This window comes from Cyprinodon tularosa, unplaced genomic scaffold (assembly GCF_016077235.1).
Source record: "Cyprinodon tularosa strain WSP-4 unplaced genomic scaffold, ASM1607723v1 ctg796, whole genome shotgun sequence".
Taxonomy (NCBI): Eukaryota; Metazoa; Chordata; class Actinopteri; order Cyprinodontiformes; family Cyprinodontidae; genus Cyprinodon; species Cyprinodon tularosa.
In genome coordinates, this window is record NW_024039558.1 from 742501 (window position 1) to 765535 (window position 23035).

Genomic DNA, 23035 nt, shown 5'->3' on the forward strand with positions numbered 1-23035 from the left:
GTGATATCATGGTGCGGGGCACAATCCTGACACTATTTGGACCAATCAGAACCATCTGAGCATCACTGCTGACCATCTCCATCCCATCAGGACCACAGTGGACCCGTCTTCTGACAGTTCCTTCCATCAGGCTAAAGCTCTGATCATCCCAGCCCGGTTCCTGGAACATCACCATGGAGATCTTTGGACTCCAGTAGCATCCAGGGCCTCAGCCCAACAGAACATCACAGAGATGAGGTGGAACAACTTTCAAACAATTGCTGAGCAGCGTCTTAAAGAACATGAAGCTTAAATAATTCATCTTTTATTCAAACTGCTGATGGTGTGAAAAAATAATAAAATAATCAGTTGAAAAGGAAACCAGGAATCCTGAGTTCCTGCTGACGACATCATTTCCTGCTGCAGTGATGGAAACCCTCATGTTGAAAGCATAAGCGGAGTGTGTTTACGTGTGCGTGTGTCAGATTAGTTCTGCTTGGTGGCGGAGCTGCAACTGGAAGCATTCAGGCTGAAAGTTCATCTATAATTGAAGGAGCAGCAGGCTGGAGAAACTGTTTCTGTGGAGGACCTCCTCTGGTTCCGCTCCCTGCTCCTGTTTCATCTGCATGAATGTTAAGATGGAGCTTCATCTCTGGAAAAATGATCTAAAAATAAGTAGAAATTTCTTAAATTAAGTGTATTTACCCTTAATTGAATAGGTAAATGAGATCTTTGGAGTATTTTTACCCCTAAAATAAGATAATTCGGTAATTTGCACTTGAAATAAGACAATACGATTGTTTTTCCTTATTTTAAATCTAAACAGTCTCGTTCCTTTGGCAACATGTCTCTTTTATCTCCTCAATTCAAGAACAAATGCAATTATTTTAGGAAAAATTGACTTACCTAGATTTGGATTTTGTCCAGTGATGGAGGCTTGTCTGAAGCTCAGAGCTTCATTGAGGAACCTTCAGTTCATCCAGCAGAGAAATCAAAATAATTTTCTGATCAATCTTAATGCAAAAAATGAACTGAAAGAGCAGCAGAACCTCCCTCTGGGTTTCCTTTGATGTTGCAATCTTTGGACCTGATTAGTCTGTATCGATCCGACAGCGGTTTGGATCGGCTCTGAACTCAATAACCCTTGTATGAAGTTTGAAACACGGCTGTCGTAATCAATCGGGCCTGGGTGCTGCTAGCTTATTGATTCCGGTCCAGTTTCTCATCTGCTGTTTTTATTTGGTCCTATTGATCTGCTGACATGAAGCTGTGGAACATTTTCAGAGGAAAACCCGGTGCGTCATAATCACATGCTGATGGACGGTTCTTGTACAACTGGGTCGGTTCATTTCTGAGACACGGATCAGGACTGAAAGAACCGGAACCCGGATCCAAGCAGCTGGGATGAGCTTCCTCTGGCCGTCATCCACAAGAACCTGAACAGAACAAGGACTGGAACACAGAACCAGGATTTCTCTCATGTCCACAATAAAAGCCCAAACCCATTTTCTCTAATATCTTACACCACCTGCATGTCCATGAGTACAGAAACTTCCAGAAGCTTCTGCAACCATCAGAGAGAATATGGAGCTCGGTTCATCCCAGCATGGTGGTGATCGGACAGGAAGTGTTTCGGGTAGCTGGACAGGGTTTCTGATGGCAGCGCTCTGCCACAAAATATATACAATAAAAACTGCCAGACCTTCAAAATAAAAGAAAAATATGAGAAATAATATAAAACATTTAAATAGCATTCTGTAGGCCTCTGTTTTCAGACCTATTGTAATTTTTAGTCAGATGTTAAAATATACTTTATGAAAAAACAAAAACACAGCTCCATCTGCTGTGAAGCTGCAGGTGTATGAGGCTACCTGCTGGTGACAGGTGGCTGCTCTGCTCTCTGTAGTGAAGGAGAACTGGAGACACCAATCCAGTGTTTCCACCTTTGTCCACCACTTTGTCGCTATATTTGGGACTTTTTAGACCCTCTAATAACTTTCTTTTTCTCCTAAAAGTCATTAGCAAGAAATCTTTTTTTTTGGTGACCACATGAACACAGCAATCCTTCTACCGTCTGACAGCAGTAACCAGAGCTGAAATAAGTTGTCCCTGATTCCCTCAGCGCGGTCTCACAGGCAGCTGCCTCGTCATGAAGCCCCGTATTCAGCCAGAAAAAGAGAGCAGAGATGGATGGATGGATGATGGATGGATGGATGGATGGATGGATAAATGGATGGATGGATGGATGGATGGATGGATGGATGAGGGATGGATGGATGGATGGATGATGGATGGATGGATGGATTAATGGATGGATGGATGATGGATGGATGATGGATGGATGGATGATGGATGGATGGATGGATGGATGGATGATGGATGGATGGATGGATGGATGGATGGATGATGGATGGAGGGTTGGATGGATGGATGGATGGATGGATGGATGGATGATGGATGATGGATGGATTAATGGATAATGGATGGATGGATGGATGGATGGATGGTTGGATGGATGGATGGATGGATTAATGGATGGATGGATGGATGATGGATGGATGGATGGATGGATGGATGATGTGATGGATGGATGGATGGATGGATGATGATGGATGGATGGATGGATTAATGGATGGATGGATGGATGATGGATGGATGATGGATGGATGGATGTATGGTGGATGGATGGATGGATGGATGGAGGATGGATGAAAAAATTTTTGGGTTTTTTTTAAAAAAAATTTTTTTTTTTTTTCCCCTTTTAAAAAAAAAAAAATTTTTTTAAAAAAAAAAAGGGGTACCGCTGTTAAGGTGGGGGGGGGGGGGTTTTTTTGGGGAAAAAAGGGGGGAACCCCTTTTTTTTTTCCCCCCCCCCCCTTTTTTTTTTTTAAAAAAAAATTTTTTTTTTTTTTTTAAAAAAAAAAAAAAAATTTTTTTTTTTTGGTGAAACCCCCGCCCCCAAAAGTTTACCGCCAAAAAAAAAGTTTTTGGGGGCCCCCCCCCCCCAAGGGGGCCCCCCCGGGGGGAAAAAAAAAAAGGGGAAGGGTTTGGGGGATGGGTTTTTTGGGGGGGGGGGAAAAAGGGGGGGGGGGGGGGGGGGGGGGGGGGGGGGGTGGAAGGGGGGAAAAAAGGGGGGGGGTGGGAGGGGATGGTTGGGGGTTTTTTGGAAAGGGGGGGGGGGGGGGAAAGGAAAGGGGGGGGAAGGGGAGGGGGGGGTTGGGGGGGGGGGGGAAAAAAGGGGGGGGAAAAAAAAGGGGGGGGGGGGGGTTTTTGGGGGGGGGTTTGGGTGGTTGGAAAGGGGGGTTTTTAAAGGTGGAGGGTGGGATGGGGGGGGGGATGGGGAAAGGATGGAAGGAAGGGTTTGGGGGGGGGGGATGGATTTAAGGTTTTTGGGGGGGGATGGGGGGGGTTGGGGGTTTTTTTGGATGGGGGGATGGATGGAAAGGATGGGTGGGGGGGGTTTTTTTGGGGGGGGGGGGGGGGGAAAAAAAATTTTTTTTGGGGGGGGGGGGGTTTTTGGGGGGGGGGGGAAAAAAGGTTTTGGGGGGGGGTTTAAAGGATGGATGGTGGATTTTAAAAAGGGGGGGGGGGGGGGGGGGGTTGGGGGATGGGGGGGGGGGGGGGGGGGAAGGGTGGATTAAAAATGGAAAAGGGGGTTGGGTTTGGGGAAAAAAAAAAAAAGGGGGGGGGGGGGGGGGGGATGGAAAGGGGAAAATGGGGGGGGGAAATTTTTAAAGGTTTAAAAGGAAAAAGGGGGGGGGGAAAAGGGGGGAAAAAGGGGGGGGGAAGGATGGTTTGGGTGGATGGGTTTTTTGGGGGGGGGGGGTTTGGGTTATTTTTAAAAAAAATTTTTTTGGGTTTTGGGGGGGGAAAAAGGGAAAAGGGGGGGGGGGGATGGAAAATGGTTTTATGGAAGGGGGGTTTAAGGGTGGAAGGGGTTTTTGGGGAAAAAAGGGTTTTTTGGGGGGGATTAAAGGATGGAAAAAGGGGGGGGGGGGGTTTTTTTAAAAAGGAAAAAGGGGGGGGGGGGGGGGGGGGGGGGGGGGAAGGGGGTTTTTGGGGGGGGGGGATGGAAAGGGGTGGGGAAAAGGGGGGGGGGGGGGGGGGGTTTTTTTTAAAAAAAAAAAGGGGGGGGGGGGGAAAAAGGGGGGTTTTTGGTTTGGTTTGGGGGGAAAAAAAAGGTGGGAAAGGAAAGGTTGGGGAAAGGGGGTTTAAGGGGGGGAAAAAGGAAGGAAAGGTTTGGGGGAAAAAATTTAAAAATGGGGAAGGGGGGAAAAAAGGGGGGAGGGGGGGGGGGAAAAAAAAATGGATGGGAAACAAAAAAATGGGGTTTTGGGGAAAAAAAAAGGGGGGGGGGTTTTTAAACAGGTTTTTCCCCCCGGGGGGGGGGGGGAAAAAAAAAAATTATTATGGGGGGGGTTAGGGAAAAATTAAGGGGGGGGGTAAAGGGGGGGGGGTTTTATTTTTTTGGGGGGGGTTTTGGGGGGGGTTTTTTTTTTTTTTTTTGGGGGGGGGGGGTGGGGGCCCGGGGTGGATTTGGGGGGGGGAAAAGGGGGGGTTGGGTTGGGGGGGAAAGGGGGGGGGGTTTTTTTTTAAAAAAAGGGGGGGGGGGTTTTTTGGGGGGGATTTTTTTGGGGGGGGTTTTTTAAAAGGGGTTTTTTTTTTTTTTGGGGCTTAAAATTAGGGGGTTTTGGGGGGAATTTAAGGAAGGGGGGGAAGGAGGGGGAAAAATGGAGGGGGTTTTTATGGGGAAAATTATTATTTAAAAATTATTTTTAAAAAGGGGGGGGGGTTTTTTTTTAAAAAGGGGGTTATTAGGAAAAGGGGGGGAAAAAAAAAGGGGGGGGGGGTTATTTGGAAGGGGGATTTGGGGGGGGGGTTTTTATTGGGTTAATTGGGTTTATGGGGGGGAAAAAAAAAAAGGGGGGAAAAAAGGGGGGTTTTTTTGGTTTTTTTTTGGGGTTTTTGGGGGGGGGGGGGGGGGTTTTTTTTTGGGGAAAAATTTTTTTTTGGGGGTTTTAAGGGTTTTTAGGGTTTGGGGGGGGGGGTTTTTATTTTTGGGGGGGGGGTGGGGGGGTTTTTTTTTTAAAATTAAAATTTTTTTAAATTGGGGTTAAAAAATTTATTATGGGGGGGGATTTTTTTTTGGGGGGAAAGGGGAAAAAAAAGGGGGGGATTTTATTAAAAATTGGGGGGGAAAAAATTTTTTTTTTTTTTTTTAAAAGGGGGGTTTTTTTAAAAATTTTTTTTGGGGGGGGGTTTTTTTAAATTATTAAATTATTTTTTTTTTGGGGGGGGGGGAAATTTTTTTTGGGGGGGTTTTTTAAATTTTAAAAAAAATTTTTTTTTTTTTTTTAAAAAAAACCCAAATTCTTTTGGGGCCCCCTTTTTTTTTTTCCCCCCCCAAAGGGTTATGGTTAAATTAAAATTTTTTTTTTTTTTTTTTTTTTTAAAAATTTTTTTTTTATTATTTTTTTTTTTATTTTTTATTTTAAAAGGGGGGGGGTTTTTTTTTTAAAATTTGGGGGGGGGTTTTTTAAAATTAAAAATTAAAGGGGGGGGGGGGGTTTTTTTTTTTTTTTTGGGGTTTTTTTTTTAATTTTTTTTTTGGGGGGGGGCCCCTTTGGGGTTTTTTTTTTTATTATTTGGGGGGGTTTTTTAAAAAATTTTTTTTTTTTTTTTTTTAAAAAAATTTTTTTTTTTTTTTAAATTTTTTAAAAAAAAAAATTAAATTAAAATTTAAAATGGATTTTTTTGGGGGGGGGGGGGGTTTTAATTTTTTTTTTTTGGGGGGGGGGGGGTTTTTTTTAAAATTTTTTTTTTAAAAAAATTTTTTTTTTTTTTTTTAATTTTTTTTTTTTTTTTTTTGGGGTTTTTTATTTGGGGGGGTTTTTTTTTTTTTTTTTGGGGGCCCTTTTAAAATTATTTTAAGGGTTTGGGGTTTTTGGGGGTTATTATTTTGGGGAAATTTTTTTTTTGGGGGGGGATTTTTAAAAAAAGGGGGGGGTTTTTTATTAAATTTTTATTTTTTAAAATTTTTTATTTTAAAATTATTTTTTAAAAAAATTTTTAAATTTTTTTTAATTAATGGGTTTATTTAAAATTTAAAATTTTTTTTAAAAATTTTTGGGTTTTTTTTTTGGGGGGGTTAAAATTGGTTTTAATTTTAAAATTAAAAGGGGGGAAAAAAATTTTAAAGGGAAAAGGAAAATTTTTTTAAAGGAAAATTAAAAAAAATTTTATTAAAAAATTTTTTTTTTTTTAAAAAAAAGGGGGGGGGGGAAAAAATTTTTTTTATTATTATTATTTTTTTTTGGGGGGGGGGATTTTTTAATTATTATTAAATTTTTTTTAAAATTTTTTTTGGGGGGGGGTTTTTTTTTTTTTTTTTTTTTTTGGGGGGGGGGGTTTAATTTTATTTTTTTTTTTTTTTGGGGGGGGGGGGGGGATTTTTGGGGGGGGAAAAAAAAAGGGGTTTTAAAAAAGGGGGGGGAAAAGGGGAAAATTTTTTATTATTATGCATTTATGAAATTATTATTGGGGGTTTTTTTTTTTTTTATTTTTTTAAATTAATTTTTTTTTGGGGGGGGGGGAAAAAAAAAAAATTTTTTTTAAAATTATATTTTTTTTTGGTTAAAATTTTTCCCCCCCGGGGGGGGGGGGGGTTATTTTTTGGGGGGGTTTTTTCCCCCCCTTTTTTGGGGGGGGGTTTTTTTCCCCCCTTTTTTTTCCCCCCCCCAAAAAATTCCAAACCCCTTTTCCCCCTTCCCTTTTCCCCCCCCCTTTTTTTAATTATTATGGGGGGATTCCGGGGGGAAAAATTATGGGTTTTTTTTTTTAAATTTTTTTTTTTTTTTTTTTGGGGTAAAAATTAAAAAATTTTTTAAAAAATTTTTAAAAAAAGGGGGGGGGGTTTTTTTTTTTAAAAAACCCCTTTTTTTTTTTAAAAAAAAAATTATTAATTAAAAGGGGGGGGGGGGGGTTTTATTAAATTTGGGGTTTTTTTTATTTTTTTTATTTTTTTTTTTTTTTTTTTATTTAAAAGGGGGTTTTTTTAAAAATTTTTTTTAAAAAAATTTTTTTTTATGGATATTATTTTTGGGGGGGAAAATTATTGGGGGTTTTTTTTTAAAAATTATTTTTGGGGGGTTTTTTAAAAAATTTTTTTAATTATTATTTTTTTTTTTTTTTTAAATTAATTTTTAAATTATGGATTAAAATTTTTTTTTTTGGGGGGGGGGGAAAAAATTTAATTGGGTTTTTTTTTTTAACATTAAAGGGGTTTTTTGGGGGGGGATTTTTTTTTTTAAAATTATTGGGGTTTTTTTTCCGGGGGTTTTTTTTATTAATTTTTTTTATGGGTTTTAAAAAAAATTTTTTTTTTTTTGGGGGGGGTTTTTAAACTTTTTTTGGGGGGGGGGGGGAAAAAAAAAAAAAAAAAATTTTAAATTTTTTATTAAAAAAAAAATTTCCCCCCCCTTTTTTTTTTTTTTCCCCCCCATCTTTTTTTTTCCAAACCTTTTTTCCTATTATTAAAGGAAAAAAAACCCCCTTTTTTAAAATTTTTTTAAAATTTTTTATTTTTCCAAAAAATTTTTTTTTTACCCCCCCAAATTTTTTGGAAACCCCCATTTCCCCCCTTTTTTTTAAAATTTTTTTAAATTTTTTTTTTTTTAAAAAAAAGCACAATTTTAAAAAAATTTTTTTTTAAAAACCCGGGGTTTTTTTTAAACCCGGAAAAAACCCTTTAACCCCCCTTTTTTAAATTTCCCCTTAAAGGGGTTTTTTCCCTTTTTCCTTAAAAACCTTTTTCCCTTTTTTTTTCCTTTTTAAAAGGGGGGTTTTATTAAAAATTTTTTTTTTTAAAAAGGGGGGCCCCCCCTTTTTTTTCCTTTTTTTTTTTTTTAAAAAAAAAAAAAAATTTTTTTTTCATTTTTAAATTTTTTGGGGCCCCCCCCCCAAAAAAAATTTTTTTAAAAAAAAAAAAAGGATTGGGGGAAAATTTAAAAAAAAGGGGGAAAACCCCGGAAAAGGGGAAAAAAGGGGGGGGCCCCCCCCCCCCCCCCTTTTTTTTTCCCCCCTTTTTTTTTAAAAAAAAAAAAAAATTTTTCCCCAAAAACCAAAAAATTTTTTAATTTTAAATTTTTAAATTTTTTTTTTTTTTTAAAAAAAAAAAAAAAAAAAAAAAAAAATTTTTTTTTTTGGGGGTTTTTTAAAAAAAAAAACCTGGGGAAAATTTTTTTTATCCAAAATTTTGGTTTTTAAAATTTTTTCCCCTTTTTTAAAAAAAAAAAAATTTTTGGGGGTTTTTTTTTCCCCAAAAAGGGGGTTTTTTAAAAAAATTTTTTCCCGTTTTCCCAAAACCCCCAAAACTTTTGGGGGGCCCTTTTTGAAAAAATTTTTAAAAAAAAAAAAAAATTTTTTTAAAAAAATTTTTGGGGGGGGGCCCCCTTCCCAACCCCCCCCCCTGGAAAAAACCGGGGGAAAAAAGGGGGGGGGGGCCCCCCCCTTTTTTAAAAAAACCTTTTAAAAACCCCTCACGTCTTAATAAACGGCGCGGTTTGGATTGAACAAAGTGACTTCCTGTTGGTTTTCTGGAAGATTCAGCCGCATCAGTGACTCAGTCTAAAAATGTCGCTTTCTATGAGTAGATATATTGATAAAAACTAAATAAACATTAAAAAAGCTTGATTACATCAGTATTTCCTCGCTCTACTAAGGCCCTCCCATTCCTGCAGAGGTTTACCTGAACAATCATGGCTGCTGCGGACGTTCGTCGCTCTGCCAACATCAAGGACTCCTGAAGACGAACAGTTTGGAACCGGTTTGGGATATTTTTGATTGTGATGCAGAGAAACAGGAAGAAGCAGTGGCGGTTCTAGACCAAATGTTCCTGGGGTCCAGGAGGGGGCCAGTGTGTTTTCATGGGGGCCCATTAAGATAGCTGCATCAGCTGAAATTTCTATTCAATTACGTTTAATTTAAATTCTGTGTCTTATTAGGTCAACATACGTTCAGAACTTAGGAATTTTACATATTTTTGACGTCATTTAAGTTAGAATTATCGTTTTCTGTAAAATCTGAATTAGAACTCAAGAGAAACATAAACATATACAGTTTTTTAAAATTTGTTTAGAAAAAAATATTTAGCAGATGAAACCTGGGATCCTATCTTATTTCCCTCTGGATTTATCACCTTATTGTTTTTAAGTAATTTGTAAAACAGAATTTGTAAAGAAAATAATTAAATAGATCCAAAGGAGCTATCAGTTACCATGTCTGTTCCAGAGCAGATCATCATTGGAATTTCTTTGAGTATTATGTCTTCAGTACAGGGGCCATAACAGGGGCCAGGACATGATCTACAGGGGCCCCCGTTGGCCCTGTCTAGAACCAACCATGGGAAAGCAATGGATTCTGTTGGAGAGGGGTAGGTGGGTGGGGCTCTCACCCAAGGTCCCTGATCCAGACCCTCAACCCTGGAATAGAAAACAGGTGGTCTGAGAGGGGCGTGAAGGAAGCCATCTTTGTTATGAAAGACCAACCTTTCATAAAGACCCCCCTTTCTGTCATGATTGGTTTAATGAACGAAAACCCACATGCAGAACACTAACGTAGACAGAGGAAAGTTTAACAATGTTTATTTGGGAAACACACACAGAGTTAATCAGGAAGTGGTTCTGGTGCAGGTCCGGGACTGGCTACTCTTATATCTGGAGAGATGAGAGTTTGGTTAGCCAGGTGGTTATGGCTTGACGAGTGAGTTGAATTCTGATCGTACCTTGAAGAGGTTCTAACAGATCCTTTAAGAGGGGAACCGGTTGGGTCCAGAGACTGTGGAAGTAGCAGAGAGCTCAGCAGCAGCAGCGTCTAGCTTCTAGCCAGAGAGTTTTCGGACTTGGGTTTGTTTCCTAGCTCTTCCCAGAGAACTGACGGAGGAATCCAGACTGAGATCTTCAGGTTTGGCTTACGTGGGCAGGCAGGCAGATTTCCAGGTTATGCTCATCCAGAGCTTCAGACTTCAGTCGGGTTTCTGCGAGCAAAGAAGACAAGAACAAGTTAGAAGGCTAGTTTCTCTCAAGAGGCAACTAGTATTCACTAGGATTTCAGAGGCTCAGGTTCGCTAACCAAACTAGGTCAACACTGCGGCGTCGAAGGAAGGTCTGACTGCTGCTTATGTAGGGAGGTCTTCAGATGAGCTGATGATCCCCAGGTGTGCTGAGGACTCCAGCTCAGGAAGCCCACAGCGCTCTCTGCTGGAGACAGGTGGCAGATCTCCAGATCCCGACACTTTCAGAGACACAGATAGGTATGGGGAATTGTTAAGTTCATCAACCAGGATGACGACGAAAATATTTAATTACCGTCCCTTTTTCCCGGGACGATGACGCACAAAAATTGTGTCCAGGAAATAAAAATATGACGAGAATAAAAATTATTTTTGTTAACGAGACTATGACCAGATGAAACTTCTATCTATCTATTTATCTATCTATCTATCTATCTATCTATCTATCTATCTATCTATCTATCTATCTATCTATCTATCTATCTATCTATCTATCTATCTATCTATCTATCTATCTATCTATCTATCTATAAACATAAAGTTGATTATTATCAATCCTATAGAGTTGAGAAATTTCTCTTCTAAAATAATTTTTCCTCTTTTCCTCAGAGTTTTTTTCATGTTTGTTAGTTTTTTCTTTTTTAATTTCCTCCTCATCGGGCCTCTTCCTGCTCTCTCTCCGTTCTTCGTTTTTCCTGCTCTCCAGTTTCCAGCCCTCCTCTCCCGCCCCTCCCTCTCCCCTCTGGGTTTCCGTGGTTTTTCTGTGCATCTCCTCCTGGTTTGCGTCTGACTCGGTCTCTGATGTGTTTGTGTGTTTTCTGACAGGCCGGCCTTACATGGCCACGGAGTAAAGAGCCACACGCCTCCTGCCGGGTCTCAGATCCACTCAGGCCCTCCACAGAAGCTCAGACGGATAAAAAAAGGAGATCAGGAGGACGTCTGCAGACCTACACGCTCCTCCTCATCATCATCATCCTCTTCCTAACAGGTTAATAAGTCGAACAGCCGAGCAGGAGGCAGACAGTCTCACTTTGTTCCTGGATTTATTTCTTCTTCTCCAGATCCCTGCAGAAATAAACAAGGATATTAAAGAAGGACTTTATTATTATTTGGAGGCTCAGCTGGGTTTAGCTTCTAATCTTCAACATTAATAAAGAGGCTGTTGGATGTCAGCGGCTTGTTTTTGCCCTGAGGAGCGTCTGACAAACTGAATAAAAACAGTCTGATAAACAGGAAGCTCACCTGTCAGGTGTGACGCGTTCCTGTTTCCTTCTGAAACTTTTTTTTTTTTTGCCTCATGGCTTGACCCCTCCCTGACCTCTGACCCCTCCCCTCCCCCCCTCCCCCTCCTCCTCCCTCAACATGTCTAACCCACCTGCCTCTCGCCGCCCAGACAAGGTGGACCAGTGAGCCCCGCTTCACAGACCTCATTCTCCTGACAAGCCCCGCCCCCTCCCCAGAACACCTTGAGCACCTCAACACTGATGCAAGATGGCCGCCGGCGTGGCCACGTGGCTGCCGTTCGCGCGGGCGGCGGCAGTAGGCTGGCTGCCGCTGGCAAAGAAGACGATGCCCAAGCCGCCGGTGGACAACACGTCCAGATCCGATGAGATCCTGTACGTCAACGTCAGCGGCGTCCGCTTCCAGGTGGGTGCTGCCGTGACTAAAACGGACTCTATGAGCAGGTGATAGCTGGAGGGAAGGAAAATGTTCAATCTGATGCTTTATTTCCATCAAGCAAGAAAAAAAACAGACTCCAACACACAGACGGTCGGACCTAGATGGACGCTCGTTAGGCTCGTTAAGCTCGTTAGGCTCTGACCTCTGGGGTCAAACCAGAGAAGGTCTCCCTCCTCATTTATTCCAGCTGCAGGACTAGTCTGGTGGGCCTGATGGTTTAGAAAAGCTTGATTTGTTTATGTAGAATCTGTTACTGCTGCAGGTCCCTCCCTTCGTTTTATTTTTGGGTGTTTTAGGAAACAGTATTCTTCTTATTTGTCTTCCTCTTCTTCATCGTCTTCTTGTTCTTCCTCTTGGTTCCGCTGACACCCATCAGGAAGCTTCTGTCGGGTTCCTGCTGTATTCTAAACTAAAATGAGCCCAAATTGAAGGAAGAGCCAAAGTCGTCTTCATTCTGGAACATGAATTGTAGATCTTTAAAACCAGAGCAGCGGTCACCTCTGCAGACCAGGTGTAGAGGTCGAGCAGCGAGAGTAAGCTCGGCTGCTGATTGGTGGGTAGCTACAGGTGGTTCCGCTTGCTCTAGATAAGGTTCTGGTCTTAGCTTAAAAAAAATACCTTCTAACAGTTTTAAACCAATCGTACTGGGAGCAGGGACGGAGCTAGTGAGGGGGCCAGGGGTGGCCACCCTTAAGCAATTATTGGCCACCCCGGTGGCAACGCAGTGGTGGGACTATATGGAAACATCCAGGGCTGTAGCCCAAGTAGCATTGGATTCAAAGGTTCTCCAGAATCATCATGAGAAAATTTAGCTAGAAGATTAACTAAAAAAAAAGCTGCAATATTAGAATTAAGCAGAGAAAGGAAAGCTGGTCCCTATGTCCGCCAGCAGTCTAAGCCTATAGCAGCACTAGTATAGTATCTATACTAGTTAGTGCTATCTATAGCACTATCTACTATAGATGGCTCAGGATTATCACCTCTGACTGTTGCTGCTCTGTTCAGCAGCACTGAGATGTTTGCTGGTATCTGTTCTGATCCAAGGTGGATAAGGCATGCGGGACAAAGTTCTGTCCGGTTCTGCTGAGGTTCTGTATGACTGGTTTCTTCCTGAAGGATGAATCTGAACCAGAACCGATGTATAGCTGCTCCAGTAGGTCTGACCTCTGGTCTACTTCCTGTTGGATGGGAGCTATCGGACCACTCCAGACCTCTACAGCTCCTACACCAGAAGCTCAGTTCAGCTGATTGGATTTGGGAACCGGTCCCAGCCCTCACGCCATTAGAACTCCAGCAGAACCAGATCCTCTGCGAAAAGAACGCCCAGTGTCTGCTGCTTCAGATCTTCTCCATGAGGAACAGGACTGGGGATCAGGAGGCAGACCTGAAAGGGTCCAACAGAACCTTCACTTTAACTAGGTTCTGTTTGACTGGATCCGGTCTGGGCCGACTCCATTTAGCAATGAGAAAGATGAGCTTCTGAAGGGGAGAGGAAGAAAGTCACCTTCTGCCTCTCAGCGAGGTTCTGTTTCAGTCCTAAAAGCTTTCAGGATTCTGGACATTCGGTTTAGATTCTGGTCCGATTTCTGTATCCGCCTCATGCAGCAGGTTTCTATGGTTAAACCTTAATGGAAAAGTGGGAGGTTTTCCACTTGCAGGTTCTTCCGTTGCTCCGATTGGACCAGTTCAGTAGTTGTTCATGAATCTTTCTAAATGAGGCAGAACTCATGTGGTGTTATCATAAACCCTCTCCTCCTCCAAGTGTTCCCATCGCTGGACTTTGTCAGCAGCACCAGGCTGGTTGCCAGCTCCAGTACCGCTGCCAGAGAGTCGTCCTGCCACGGCCTGCTGCAGCTCTGCTCCTGATTCTGCATGTGGAATCAGAACGTCCATTTGGAAAGAAATGGAGAATGAATGGTTCCATAACAAAACTCTGTTTTTAGCAGCTGTGAAAACACACGGTTGCTACTTCTGCATCTCAGTGAGTTCACTGCCCCATTCTAACATGGGCCCATGTTCCTGGCAGGTCAGTTGGGTTGTCTTCCAGCTTGTTATTAGTCTTTCTGCAACCAAACAGCTGAGAAAGATTTATCTCAGGTTGTTTCCTTTCTAATAATTATCTATTATATGACAAAAAAGCAGAGATAACATTTAGTTAGAAGATTAACAAACAAAAGCTAGAGAATTGGAGAATATTAGAATGAAGCAGAGAAAAGAAAGCTGGTTCCTTTGTCCTCCGGCAGTCTAAGCCTATAGCAGCACTACTATACTATATAGTATAGCATAGTAGTTAGTAGTTAGTGCTATCTATAGCACTAACTCATATAGATAGCTCAGGATCATCACCTCTGCCTGTTATAACGATCCATGTTGATTTTTGCATCTCTGCAGACATGGAAGAACACTCTGGACCGTTACCCGGACACTCTCCTGGGCTCCTCTGAGAAGGAGTTTTTCTTCAATGAAGACACTCAGGAGTATTTCTTCGACAGAGACCCTGAGATGTTCCGACACATCTTGAACTTTTATCGCACAGGGAAGCTCCACTATCCCCGACACGAATGCATCCAGGCGTTTGACGAGGAGCTGGCCTTCTACGGCATTGTACCGGAGATCATTGGAGACTGCTGCATGGAGGTACATCTGGACCTGGTTTCACTCTTTTCTCTGCTGGACCATTAAAACCTGTTTCATACATGTCTGTAAAGCTGGATGCCAAGCTATTAAAAGCTAAGAAAGGGTCTTACTAAGATCAAAGCATCGATAGCAGCTCTGTTTCCATGGTATCAGAATCAGAACAAAGCAAATTATCAGCCTAAGTGGATCATTTACAGTTCTGTTCAATAATAAAATAAGTGAGTCCTTTCCTACAAGCTAAGCTAACTGTTCTGGTGTTGAAACAATCCTCCATCCCACCCCTGAGCCAAGGAATGCTGCAGCTTTCAGCTTTATGTCCCTCTCAGGCTGCAGTCCCCTCTGATTGCTTTATAATGCCTGCATCATTTGTAGTGTGCTTACTTTAAATTTTTATTTCCTGCTAATGCTTTGCTTTAATGTTGGACATTTTGCAGCTAAACTCATTAAGTATCTCTGGAGACGAGCTTCATCAGCCCAACGACTAAAGAGTAAAGAACCCAGATGGATCCGGAGAGATAACTAACCGGCGCTGCTCTCCCGCCCCATCATCCAATCCAAACTCATTAACAGTGATGAACCCTCCATAACCCTCTTGGTTCGTCCCGATCATGGAGAGCTGTCCAAAACACCTTTGTAATTGCTGTTAATGAGATATAAACAAGCCTTTTGGCTACTACAGGAAGCAACCCCCCGCTGGCTTATTATAGCAGCCATTTTATATTCAGCTCATTAACTGAGGCGTTCATGTTTTCGTGGTTTAATAAATCACGCGTCCTGTGAGGCGCTATTGAAAGATGAACCTTCATCTTCTCAGCTTCATCAACCTGATCATCCTTGAAGTGTTTCTGCAGCTACGCCACATGGAGCCGATGACGGTGTAGGTACCCGATCTGCTCGGGGCCCTCTTACGACGTCATTATATGGCAACTCCACTCTGACAAACTATATAGGACCCGTTTCTTAAGGATCAAATCTCATTTGGAGTCTCAACATATTATTACCTATATTTGCTATTATTTTACATTTAATTGGCGATCTAAAGTAGCTGAAAGTAGAAAACGATCATTGTCAGTCTTGATGGAAAACACTAACCTGACTCCGCATATCCATCTGGAAACCTTCCGTTGAAGTAATTTTGGGAAGGGCCGAAAATACTGGTTAGCTGATTGGCCTATGTTGGTGATAGACGGGCCAAATAAACCAATCAGATCTACGGAGCATATGACGTACTAACAGAGCGACGACGAAAACACAACCACAAGCCAGGCTACTCTTGCCGAAACCAGTCGGGAGAAGAGCAAAAACATATTTTCCTCTGAGAAAAGCCTCCAGAGCAGTGTTTTGCTCTTCTTTCAATGAAGAAATACTCTGTAATTGCGATAAAACTTGCTCGAAAGCCACGCTAACGCTAGTTTCATCGGCTGAAGCCGCCATGTTCTTTAGACTGAACTGTCAATATGTAAAAAATTTTCAAATGTTCAAAATTCGGTGCTAAAAAAATTCATTGTTTATAATTCGGTGTTCAAAAAAAGGCAGATTTCAATGAGACTGCTGTTCTTCCATAACCCCCGGACCCCCCTACGCCCCCAAAGCCCAAAGATGTGATACACCGAGCTGTACACCCTATGAAATATTTGTGTTGCGACACCAGAGCACCTCCGCATTCAGTGTTGCATTGAATCCAAATGTTGTTCGAAGACAGTCAAGCCACTTTCCAGCTGAAATACTTGGTTTTTCAAAACCGGGTTCAACCCGCTGACAATCGCCATTTTGCTGTTTTCCCATTTGACTGAAAACTGGTCTAAACCCTCGCTGGCAGCTGCGTGGTCTCTGTCCACCAACACTGCATGTCTCTTGACAGCATCACGCTGGGTTAGCGTTGATGATGTCATCAGTGTGACAGAAATCAGGGAAGTAAACAATGGAGAGCAACATGTAAGGAAGCCAGGGCGTTGTCAGTGTGCTTTATTGTTTCTCTCTATTATCTGTCTGAATCCGTCTCACCAGAGCTGCTCCATGGTTATCGTGTTTCTGCCTGTTAGATCAGAAGCGACCGGTGGTGTGTTGACGTCCGTACGTTGCTTTCAATCGTATCGCGTAATTTAGTGCGTCAACCCGGCTCTGGTGTTCTCACAGCATGCCGATCAGAGCCGAGGAGATTTTAATGCGTGTCGCTTATTGTTCCTGGGTTTAAACAGGCTTTTTGAGGGAAAGGATTGCCTGATGGACCGTCGAACTTGGTGGTTCCAAACTGTGAGGAGCTACACCATGTTTTCCTTCCACCTTCTTTTCTGGGTAATGTTCTTCTTCTCCTCCCCTAAAGGAATACAGAGACAGGAAGAAAGAGAACCAGGAGCGCCTTGCAGAAGACACTGAGGCCAATGAGTCGACGGATGCCCCCCTCCCCCCACACAGCACTCCCAGGGAGCGTCTGTGGAGAGCCTTCGAGAACCCCCACACCTCAACCATGGCGCTGGTCTTCTACTATGTCACAGGTTTCTTCATAGCTGTGTCCGTCATCGCCAACGTGGTGGAGACGGTGCCCTGCCGGCCTCCGAAGGGCAAAGTCAAAGACCTCCCTTGCGGAGAGAAGTACGATCTGGCCTTCTTCTGCATGGACACAGCCTGCGTGCTCATCTTCACCTTCGAGTACCTAATGCGCCTGTTCGCCGCGCCCAGTCGCTGTAAGTTCATGCGCTCTGTGATGTCGGTGATCGACGTGGTGGCCATCATGCCCTACTACATTGGCCTGGTGATGCCTGAGAACGAGGACGTGAGCGGCGCCTTCGTCACCCTGCGGGTGTTCCGCGTCTTCCGGATCTTCAAGTTCTCGCGTCATTCTCAGGGTTTGAGGATTCTGGGCTACACGCTGAAGAGCTGCGCCTCTGAGCTGGGCTTCTTGCTCTTCTCCCTAACCATGGCCATCATCATCTTTGCCACTGTCATGTTCTACGCCGAGAAGGGCACCGCAGGCTCCACCTTCACCTCCATACCGGCCTCCTTCTGGTACACCATCGTCACCATGACGACGCTGGGGTGAGTGGGCCTCGGTTTGCTTCTAGGTTTTATTCTGCTGCTGTTACGGCTGTTAGGGTTGTCATGGCGACGCTGGTGCATGCTCTTTGGTGTAAACGGTGGGTTTAGTGTCAGGACGCGGATTCCTCTCAGTTATTGGTCCTGGTTTCCACCATGAAAAGGGCTGAAGTGTGTGTTTGCCTCCCACTCGCTGCTGCTTGAGTACGGCGGTGTGTGTTGGCCGCCCACGCTCCAAACCGCAGCCAGTGGATCAGTGTGTGTGTGTGTGCGTCGCCTTCAGCTCGGATCTATTATCTGCTGTGTGGAAATATCACAAGCAGAGTGGGAGTCAGAGAGCGGCCATCAGCTCTGACCGTCCTGCTGCAACATGCATCCACGTCTCCTCTCGGTGCGGGCCTACCTGTCTGCCAGCAGAGGTCAGGAGGTGTGAATGGGAGGGGAGGAGCGATCTGCTCTAAATGACTCAAACGGTTCAGTGTGTGCTGAAGCAGCAGCGGCGTTAAAACGCTCAGAGCTGCGAAATGCTGATGCATCAGGAGCAACAACAGGCTTTTAGTCTCTGTGTTGGTGGATTTTTACACACTAAGGTCCTTTTTACACCTTAATGCTTCATGTCTACAACAGCAGGAGAGTCGCAGGTTGGGAAGTTCTCATGATGCTAACCTGTCTCAGGAACTAAAAGGTTCCCTCAGATTTCTCCAAGCTTCTTTAGTTGCAGAAGTTAGTGGAAAATTGTGTTTCTGGCAATAAATTATCTTTAATTCCCTTTAATCTATTTTTTATTACACAGTTTGTTCTCAGTCTCCCTGAGAGTTTTTTTTTGTCTGTTATAGATCTGTTTGAAAACTCTGTTTTTCGTTCTGTAGGATTTGGTAAGAGATTGCACCAAATTGATGCTCTGACTGAAAAAAATCAGTCGTCAGTTTCTCTGACTGGGTTCCCCTGCATTTAACTGATGCATCAGTCAGAACCTAAAGAAAGTTTCTCCACATTTATGTCAATCATAACCTGCAACAAAAATAGCTGCTGCAGATTGTTTTACGCTGAAAATTAAAATCAAATCTATTAATCGATTTTCCTGTCTGGATGCAGGTTTTGCTGATTATTTCTCTAAGGAGGACGGGACCTGAGGCTATAAGATTAGAGAAACAACAACATTGATCCAGAAATATTGTTTATACGGGTAGAATTCCTCTGAAAGGCGAAGAGGCGTCAGGTGTGTTGGTTCTGAAAACCAGATTAGATCTAATCCAGGTTCTGAGAGACGTTCCCTTTAATCCACAGGATGGATGGATGGATGGATGGATGGATGGATGGATGGATTATGGATGGATGATGGTTGGATGGATGGATGATGGATGGATGGATGATGGATGGATGGATGGATGGATGGATGGATGATGGATGGATGGATGGATGGATGATGGATGGATGGATGATGAATGGATGGATGGATGGATGGATGGATGGATGATGGATGGATGGATGGATTGATGATGGATGGATGATGGATGGATAGATGATGGATGGATTGATGGATGATGGATGGATGGATGGATGGATGATGGATGGATGGATGATGAATGGATGGATGATGAATGGATGGATGGATGGATGGATGGATTGATGATGGATGAATGGATGGATGGATGGATGGATGGATGATGGATGGATGATGGATGGATTGATGATGAATGGATGATGGATGGGTGATGGATGGATGGATGGATGGATGGATGGATGGATGGATGGATGATGGATGGATGGATGGATTGATGATGGATGGATGATGGATGGATGGATGATGGATGGATGATGGATGGATGGATGGATGGATGATGGATGGATGGATGGATGGATGATGGATGGATGATGGATGGATGGATGATGGATGGATGGATTGATGATGGATGGATGATGGATGGATGGATGGATGGATGATGGATGGATGGATGGATGGATGGATTGATGGATGGATGGATTGATGATGGATAGATGATGGATGGATGGATGGATGGATGGATGGATGATGGATGGATGGATGGATGGATGATGGTTGGATGGATGGATGATGGATGGATGGATGGATGATGGATGGATGATGGATGGATGGATGGATGATGGATGGATGATGGATGGATGGATGGATGGATGGATGATGGATGGATGATGGTTGGATGGATGGATGATGGATGGATGGATGATGGATGGATGATGGATGGATGATGGTTGGATGGATGGATGATGGATGGATGGATGGATGATGGATGGATGATGGATGGATGGATGGATGGATGATGAATAGATGGATGGATGGATGGATGATGGATGGATGATGGATGGATGGATGGATTGATGATGAATGGATGATGGATGGATGATGGATGGATGGATGGTTGGATGGATGGATGATGGATGGATGGATGATGGATGGATGATGGATGGATGATGGTTGGATGGATGGATGATGGATGGATGGATGATGGATGGATGATGGATGGATGATGGATGGATGGATGGATGGATGATGAATGGATGGATGGATGGATGGATGATGGATGGATGATGGATGGATGGATGGATGGATGATGAATGGATGATGGATGGATGATGGATGGATGGATGGATGGATGGATTGATGATGGATGGATGATGGATGATGGATAGATGGATGGATGATGGATGGATGATGGATGGATGGATGGATGATGGATGGATGGATGGATGGATGGATGGATGATGGATGGATGGATTGATGATGGATGGATGATGGATGGATGGATGGATGGATTGATGATGGATGGATGATGGATGGATGGATGATGGATGGATGGATGGATGGATGGATGATGGATGGATGGATGGATGATGGATGGATGGATGGATGGATGGATGATGGATGGATGGATGGATGGATGGATGGATTGATGATGGATGGATGGATGGATGGATGGATGATGGATGGATGGATGGATTGATGATGGATGGATGGATGGATGGATGATGGATGGATGGATGGATTGATGATGGATGGATGGATGATGGATGGATGGATGATGGATGGATGATGGATGATGGATGATGGATGGATGATGGATGGATGGATGGGTGGATGGATGATGGATGGATGATGGATGGATGGATGGATTGATGATGGATGGATGGATGGATGGATGGATGATGGATGGATGGATGGATTGATGATGGATGGATGGATGATGGATGGATGGATGATGGATGGATGGATGGATGATGGATGGATGATGGATGGATGGATGGATTGATGGATGGATTGATGATGGATGGATGGATGATGGATGGATGGATGATGGATGGATGATGGATGATGGATGGATGATGGATGGATGGATGGGTGGATGGATGATGGATGATGGATGGATGGATGGTGGATGGATGATGGATGGATGGATGGTGGATGGATGATGGATGGATGGATGATGGATGGATGATGGATGGATGATGGATGGATTGATGGATGTATGGATGGTGGATGGATGATGGATGGATGATGGATGGATGATGGATGGATAAAGAGATGGTAAGAATGCAGTATGGAGGAGGAAGTCTGAAGATAGTAAAGTGGAATGATTGGATGTGAAGAAGGCAGGCTGAGGATTGGATGAAGGATGAAGGATGGCTGCTGTAATTGGCAGAAGGATGGCTTAAAAGGAAGAGGTGAAGGAAAAGGAAAAAGGTATGGTATGGGCTGGTTAAGGAAGGATTTGATGGAAGGTGGATGTATTATCGGAAGATGGGAATCTGGCTGGATGTAAGTGAGGAAATTGATTGATGGATGATGGATGTGATTGATGATGGATGGATGGATGGATGGATTGATGAAGGATGGATGAGGATGTATGTGAAGTATATAATGATTGGATGGATGGATGGAAGGAAGAAGGATGGTATGGATTGATGTTGATGGAGGGATGATGGAATGGATGGATGAAGGGATGGCAGATGGATTGATTGGATGGATGAGTGGATGGATGATGGTTGATTGATGATGGATATAATGATTGATATGGAGGATGATGATGGAAGGATGAATGGTGGTATTAGATGTATCTGAAGGATGGATGAATGATGGGAAGATGTGAAGGAATGAATGATTGGATTGTATTGATTACAGCAAGAAGTTGTGCTAGTAAGGATGGCAGTATTCTGTGTCATGCAGCAGCTGGAAGCTTGATGATGTGAAGGATGGTCATGTAAGATGGTAAGGCACTTTCATGCAGTGGCATGGAATTAGTAAGTTCATGCAGTGAAGTCAGCAGGCTTGCAGCAATGGAATTGAACATTCAATTCATGCAGCTGGCATATCAGGGCTTGCATGCATATTGGTAATTGTATTGCCTGGAATGCAGGTGTGTGTGCATTCTTGATCTAGCATCATGAATGAATCATGTCACAGTGTCAGGCATGACATTCTTCTTTATGTGCAGGCTGGATTTAAGAATGGTCTATGAAAGCAGCAGTCATGCAAGCTGCAGATTGAATCATCATTCTTCAAAGGAATGCAGGCAGGCTGGAAGATGGATGATGTGATGGATGAATGGATGATGGATGGCAGATTGAATGAAGGATGGAATGGGATGAATGATTGAAGATGTATATTGCTGTGAATGGAATAAGGCTAGGAAGGAATGGAAGTAAGCAGGCAGGATGGAATGTATGAAAGTAATAAGGAAGTAAGGATGGCTATTGCAGGTAAGATGGAAGTATGAAGGATGGATATGGAATGGTAATAGCAGCTGGAAGGATGGCAGTGATGGATGGAAGGGCTGGATGAAGGATTGATGGTGGCTTGAAGATGGATGGATGGATAGGATGGAAGGATGATGGATGGAAGTAATGATTGTAATAAGGATGGATGTGAATGATGTTAAGGAAGGAAATAATGTGAATGGATTGGAAGGATTGAAGGAAGATGTGATGATGAGAAGGAGAATTGATGGATTGAATAGTAGGAAGGAAGTAATTGGAATGATGACAGGATGGATGGAGTATAAGAAGTAAGTTGCAGGTATGTGAAGGATTGTATTGATGGAAGAAGGCTGGATGGATGGATTGACTGATGGATGGATGGATGATGGATGGATGGATGATTGCTTGATGGATGGATGAAGGATGGATGATGGATGGCATGATTGTATGAGCAGTGATTGAATGATTAAGGATTGATGGTGATGATGGATAGGAAGATGATTGATGGATGAAGGATGATGGAATGTAAGATGGAAGTAAGGATGTTATAGGATGCAGATGGATGATGGAATGATTTATTGAGTGATGGTGATGAATGTAACGATGTAATGGTGGTAGGATGCTGGATTGTATGATGATGGATGGATGATGGATGGGATGATTGGATGGAATGATGGATGGATGTATCTGGAGGAAGGATTGAAGGTGATGGCAATATGGAATGGGAAGATGTGCATGGTCTGATGGATGGAAGAAGGAAGTGTAAGGCAGGTGGTAGGCTGAAGGAAAGATGCCAGAAGGGTGAAGGAGAATAAGGATTGATGAAGTATTTTGAAGTGGTAATGAAGCAGTGATGAAGGTATTGGAAGATGTAAGGAAGTCTGGATGAAGGATGGCATGAAAGTA

General features: G+C 42.9%; 1 protein-coding gene across 1 annotated transcript in view; it reads left to right on the forward strand.

Moving 5' to 3' along the window:
* Positions 1 to 17405, forward strand: part of kcnd1 (potassium voltage-gated channel, Shal-related subfamily, member 1) — a 30242-nt gene extending 12837 nt beyond the window's left edge. The window contains exons 2-4 of the mRNA XM_038271244.1: positions 10874 to 11695; positions 14120 to 14365; positions 16689 to 17405. Coding sequence (XP_038127172.1) covers positions 11540 to 11695; positions 14120 to 14365; positions 16689 to 17405 — 1119 coding nt within the window. The 5' untranslated portion in view covers positions 10874 to 11539. The remainder of the gene's footprint in view (positions 1 to 10873; positions 11696 to 14119; positions 14366 to 16688) is intronic.
* Positions 17406 to 23035: the final 5630 nt, after the last annotated feature.